We start from the raw sequence: 6,000 nt of genomic DNA, 5'->3' as shown, positions 1-6,000 counted from the left end.
ACTATCATTCAAATGAAGTCAGAGGGTTACCTTTGAGAACTTCCTCCACACTGTGATCTAGTGGATTGTCACTTTAACCATCCATTTCCTGGAGGCCAAGATGCCAGGTCCTTCTCCTGGAATGTGTTACAGCCTCAGTTTCTCTCTCTGGTATTGTCTCTGCAAATTACTTTATGCATGTGATCTCTGGACACTCCAAATCTATTTTTGAGTCTTGCCCTACACTTCAAGCTTAGTACACACTCTTCCCATGACCAGATTTCACATGCCCTTCCCTCAGCCTTACAAATTCGGATGATTCCTTTAAGAATCAGTTAAAACATTACCTTCTCCTGGAAGCAGTGTTATACTCAAGTACCTGGAGCCCATGTCTTGTACACTGGTCTTGCTGTCTTGTACTGTTTGGTAGCTCTTCTGTGTTTCCCAGGGCCTAGCAGAGCACCGTGTATGCAAGTTGCTTCATGAATGTTACTGAGCACACCAACTTCTGTTGCTCTCCCCATTGTCTTAACTCCAAGAACTGTTAGCGTATCAGCCATTGTGTCAAATGCTCTTACATTGCTCTTCAATTCTCTCAGCTGTTTACTGAGTTTCAGTGAGTTTAAACAGTGCTCTGAACAGTCTTAAGGTTTCTAGATCAGGTTTCTTCAATGAAAAAAATATTTATTTTTTATTGGAAAGGCAGATATACAGACAGAAGGAGATACAGAGGGAAATATCTTCCATCCTCGGGTTCACTCCCCAAGTGGCCACAACGGCTCTGATCTGAAGCCAGGAGCCAAGAGTTTCTTCTAGAGATCTCCCACATGGGTGCAGGGTCCTAAGGCCTTGGATTGTCCTCCACTGTTTTTCCAGGCCACAAGTTGAGAGATGGATGGAAAGGGGGCCACCAGGATATGAACAGGTGCCCATATGGGATCTCAGGGCAGATGCAAGTGAGAACTTTAGCCTCTAGGCTACTGTGCCAGGCCCAGGTTTCTTCACTTCTAATAGATCATTAATCAAAACACTAATATATGAAATAGCACAATTCATTGAAGTGGTTATCACGATGTCTGGCACATAATGTGCTCAAAGTGGAAAAATTATATTACACACCTAAATCCTGTATTTATGCCATCTTTTGGTTGGCTCAGAGGGATGCTGTGGAAATGAAATCAGAAGTTACACATCAAACCATAGTGTCATGCACTGTATAAATACTTATCACTTCTATTTTCACTATCTCAATAAATAGGACAGATGCCTGTTTCAGTTTTCATTTCTCAAGTTCATGTCCTTTAGCAAGTTGCACAGAGTCTTTCCATAACCAACCTCTTCACCATAATGTTTTTGCTAAAAGTTACTTATTTGAAAGGCAGAAGGATTGACTGCGGAGGGGTGGAGGGAAAAACAGAGAGGAAGAGATTTTTTATTCACTGTTCCACTCCTCAAATAGGTCCAACAGCTTGGTCTCAGCCAGGCAGGGTCAAAACCAAACTCCATCAGAACCAGTAACAGCCTTTCCCACACAGGTGGCAAGGGCTTGAAAACCTAGGCCCTCCACTGCTGCCTTACCAGATGCGTTAGAAAAAGCTGGATCCCAAACAGCATAATCGGGACTCAAACAGGTGCTCAGGTATGGAATGCTGGTCATGGCACGCAGGTTCTCTCCCCCTCCCCCCTCCGCCTCCAGCATTTTCTTCTGGGCACCCATCACAGTCACAGTGACATTTGCACATAGCACATGGACGTCAGAACAGCCTCAACGCTACAGCCAGCAAAGCCTTTAGCTGAAAGTGAGTTCCTCTGCGTCTTTCCTGTTTGCTTTTGGTTTCTGTAACTGGATTCAACCTTCCACATGCTCCATCCACTCCTGACACGAGCAGGATGTCGTATAACTACCTCAGGTTTCCTCTGCCTTGTGGCAGGCCAGATTCCTCCCTTCTGTGACTCCCCTGCAGTGCAGCATGACTGAAAACCTGTTCGGCTGGGGGTCCTTTCCGGTAGTTTGTCCATTTCTGCCCGTATCACTAAGCCGTGAATGAAAACTCAGGATTCCAGAAGCACTCATAAACGCAGAATGGCTTTCAGGTAACCGAAAAGGTTGCTTACAATCAACGAGGAGTGGTGAAAAGTTCTCCTATCATATATATTGTGTCAGTTTCCGAAAAGGAGGTGAACCGGTGTCCCAGGCCAGCGAGACAGGATCATTCACGAAGCAGTCTGTGGAGCGGCCCGACAGCGGCTCCTCGGGGCTCCTGAGGGCGTAGGGGCCGCCGGGAAGGGCCGCCGGCAGCCGCTGAATGCGGGCGAAAGGTCAGCGGCCCCGCGCCAGGGCCGGCCCCCGGGCGCCCTGCCCGCTCCCTCCGCCCCGACCCAGCCCGGCCGCCCGCGCCGGCGGAACGAGTTTCCGGCGGACTCGGCGCGGTGCCGCTTCCTGTCCCCCTTGCCGCGCCGTCTCACGCTGCCGGCCGACCTGCAGGGCTCGGCGCGCCCGGCCCCCTCGGCGGTCCCCACAGCGCCCCCCGGCCCCATGCAGTCTCGGATCCTGCTGCTCGGGGCGCCCGGCGGCCGCGGGGGCTCGGCCTCCCGGCGCGTGCGGCTGCTCCTGCGGCAGGTGGTGCGGGGCCGGCCCGAGGTCAGACTGCTGCACGCCGCCGGGATGGGGGCCGATTCAGGTAACCAGGGGCGCCCCTTGGCTGCCGCTGGCTGCACGCGGGGCTAGTTGTTTGCTGTGCGACTTGCAGCAGAGTTCTTGCACTCTCTGGGCTCTCTTCTTGACTTGAGGCTGCTTTGACCCTCAGGATTCTGGCTTGGGTCACTGTACACCACAGAAATTAAAAACAGCAGCTCGCGAGATTCAGGGAAGCCGGACTTGCCCCTGCCCTCCGAATTCCAAAAGCCTGGAAGCCGGTCCGGACCACGTTCCATCCAAAGCTCCGACAGTTTACGATGTTTTAGAAGTAGCCAAGAGCCTTTCCAACAGGTGTTCCACATACGCTCAGTGCGCTGATAACACGGGTTAATTTAGTTAAAATCCTTGAATCTACCAGCGAGGTGATTGAAGACCCTAAAAGCAGAGTGACCACACTAGAATTACATATCCCAAGTCTAGGTTTAGTAGTTTCTATCTGAGCTGACCTTATGATTCTCAAGTGGTGTGTTGGTGTAGGCTGCTTGCAATGGCTAAGCGACACGATGTCTCCTGTGGATGCTCTTAAACGGTGAAGTGATTTTAGGCAAGAGTTTGTCAATGTCACGAGTGCTTAGAATAATAGAAGTTTCACAATGAAGCCCCGGGTGTCATTGTTCCCTCTTGCCTTCTGTCTTCACTGCCCAGTACTTTCGCTCGCTAAAACATGAGTGACTTCACATTCCATTCATTTCACTCATTGATTCTTTTTATAAATATTTATTTATTTATTTTTATTGGAAAGTCATCTATACAGAGAGGAGGAGAGACAAAGAGGAAGATTTTCTGTCCATTGATTTACTCCTCAAATGAGCGCAACGGCCAAAGCTACCAGGAGCCAGGAGCTCTTCTGGCTCTCCCACCCGAGTGCAGGAACCCAAGGCTTTGGGCTGTCCTCAACTGCTTTCCCAGGCCGCAAGCCGGGAGCTGGATGGGAAGCCGGGCTGCTGGGATTAGAACCGGCGTCCATATGGGATCTCAGCCAGTACTTGCAGTTCGAGCCTTCAGACGCTAGGCTGTGGTGACTTCAGGTGTTTTGCTGTTTATGTGCGTCCGTGTTGTTTGGTTGTTGCTCCTTTGTCCTGGTGGGCAGAGGTTGAGGGTAGGAATGTAGGCTGTACCTTGGACTTTGGCGTCTTGGGTGCAGTCTACTTCTGTGCCACCTAGCCATGGGGACTGGAGTGCAAGTTACCTAGTTTTCTGTGTGCTTCCTTACATCTACGGGGGTTATTGTGAAGTTTCAGTTAGTTAATACAGTCCGTGGTAAATAGTAACATTCAGTCTAAGTGTCATTCTAGTGTATTTCAGCTGTGTATGCATTGTTACATGGCTTCAGAAAAAAATGAACCCAGTTTCTTTCAGGTTCAGAATTCTCTGGGGAGGCAAATGCAGAAGAGTTAATTGACATGAACTTAAAAAAATACAATTTTTTTTTTAATATGAGAAGAGGGTATTTTAACTATGGAAACAGTAGGAATGAATTCAGGTATGAAGTTTTAAAGTCTGTATTACCCAGTTACTGACAGATTAGTTTTGAATGTCTTCAGAATTTGTGTATGTCAGCAAGAAGCAGCTGGTATTTTAAATATGAGAGAACACACAACATATTAAAATTTTTAAGATTTATTTGTAACAAAAATTACAGGGAGAGGTGGAGAGAGGTCTTCTATCCACTGGTTCATTTCCCAGATGGCCAAAATAGCCAGGGTTGTGCAATACATGTATTTTTGTAATTTCAGTTTATATCTTTGGGCTATAATAGAGTTTGTGATCAATGATTTTGGGTTAAGGAAATACAGAATTGTGCCATAACTGGGAAATATTTATAAATGAAAAGGAGCTGTGTGGTGGTCTCAATTAAGTTTTAGCTCAGTATTTACTTGGAATTGAACCTTGAGAATTTTACCAACTTCTTTGAATTGAAAAGTAAGTTCTTTGACATTGGGGATAGCCTCATCTTACGTGTATTAAAGAATTTTAGAAGTAAACTCCCAGAATAGCTAAAACTTTATCACTTCTTGGGAAGGTCTGTGTTGGGAGCACACTGACCAATGTGAGAATTACTGCTTCATTTGGTTTTCTCTTGAGTATAGGTTCTGGATATTTAAAAAAATGATGATAAAGTAATAGTGATTCCCCTCCCCTGTGGGGGCGTTTGGTCATGTCTGGAGACTGTTTAGATGGGCAGAATCAGGAAGGATGTGTGTTGACTTCTAGTGAACACAGACCACCATTCTGCCGGAAGTTCTGTAGTGCACCAGGTAACCTTTCTCACCAAAGATGGATCTACCCTCAAAGCGCCTCTGTTGAGAAACCTGAATGAAACCAGCTTCTCTGCCCAAGCTATTGTTAAAGCTATTTTGTGAAACTCATTAAACCCAATGTTGCACTTGAGCGCATCTGCTGCAGAACACGTTCAGAGCGTGGCACTCTATGGCATTTATAGACAGAAAGTGGAAGGCAGGCACAGACACAGCTCGGCTGGGGACAGCTGGGCTGCTTGCCTCTTGAACGTGGCCTGATCAGTTGGCAGCCTGTGAGTGATGGAAGCTCTGCTGCTGTGATTGGCTGGGACGCAGCTCTTTGAGAAGTACACTCCCCTGATTGAGCTGTTAGTTTGTATGCTGGGAGTACAGTTGCCTTAGCTTACCTAAGGACTTGGATGACCCATGGATCCTCTCCATAGCTTTAATACTTCAAAAGAAAAGCATGGAATTCATTCCATAGAGTTGATTGTTTTAAAAGTACATACATTCATTAACAGAATCCTGGTCTCTAACTTGGAGGGCATTAAAAAATGCATGCTACGAGCACAGCTGCCACAGTTGTGCCTGAAATACATAAATGAAAACATTTTTGAAATTGGTGAAGCGCTCAGTAGTTAAAATAGCCTTGAAGTATCTGAGGAGAGTATCCAACTTTGTTATGGGTTAGCCAGGAATTAAATGTGATCTATCAGTCATAGCGAAATTCTAAGGAATACTTAGAATAGTTTTCAATCCAAAAAATACTATGACAAAGCTGTTTCCAGCAAAATTTGTTATTGATGAAACATCAAGGGAATAATGTTACTGTTATTTGCCCCTGGCCAGAGGTCTCAGAAAAGGGCATGTAGGTTTAGATGCTACACTTGATAAAGTTCTACAGGACCAAACAACAACAACAACAACAAAACCAAACAAACCAAAAAGTAATTCTTCGATAAAAAAAAAATGAGTATCTGCTAAATGAAGATTGATCAGCGATTTTTTTTTTAGCTTACCAAATTTTGCCCGGAAAATTACTTAGTTGATAAAAATGTATGGATGTTGATACTTTGATGAAAA

The 6,000-nt window shown here is 46.1% G+C and overlaps 1 protein-coding gene across 1 annotated transcript in view; it reads left to right on the top strand.

Annotated features, from left to right (window-relative positions):
- The first annotated feature begins 2,467 nt into the window (after window positions 1-2,467).
- VWA8 (von Willebrand factor A domain containing 8) overlaps window positions 2,468-6,000 on the top strand; it is a 333,428-nt gene continuing 329,895 nt past the window's right edge. The window contains exon 1 of the mRNA XM_040991347.1: window positions 2,468-2,660. Coding sequence (XP_040847281.1) covers window positions 2,516-2,660 — 145 coding nt within the window. The 5' untranslated portion in view covers window positions 2,468-2,515. The remainder of the gene's footprint in view (window positions 2,661-6,000) is intronic.

This window comes from Ochotona curzoniae, unplaced genomic scaffold, assembly GCF_017591425.1.
Source record: "Ochotona curzoniae isolate NIBS_2020 unplaced genomic scaffold, NIBS_Ocur_1.0 contig_64, whole genome shotgun sequence".
Classification (NCBI taxonomy): domain Eukaryota; kingdom Metazoa; phylum Chordata; class Mammalia; order Lagomorpha; family Ochotonidae; genus Ochotona; species Ochotona curzoniae.
This window is presented reverse-complemented; position numbering and strand designations above follow the sequence as displayed.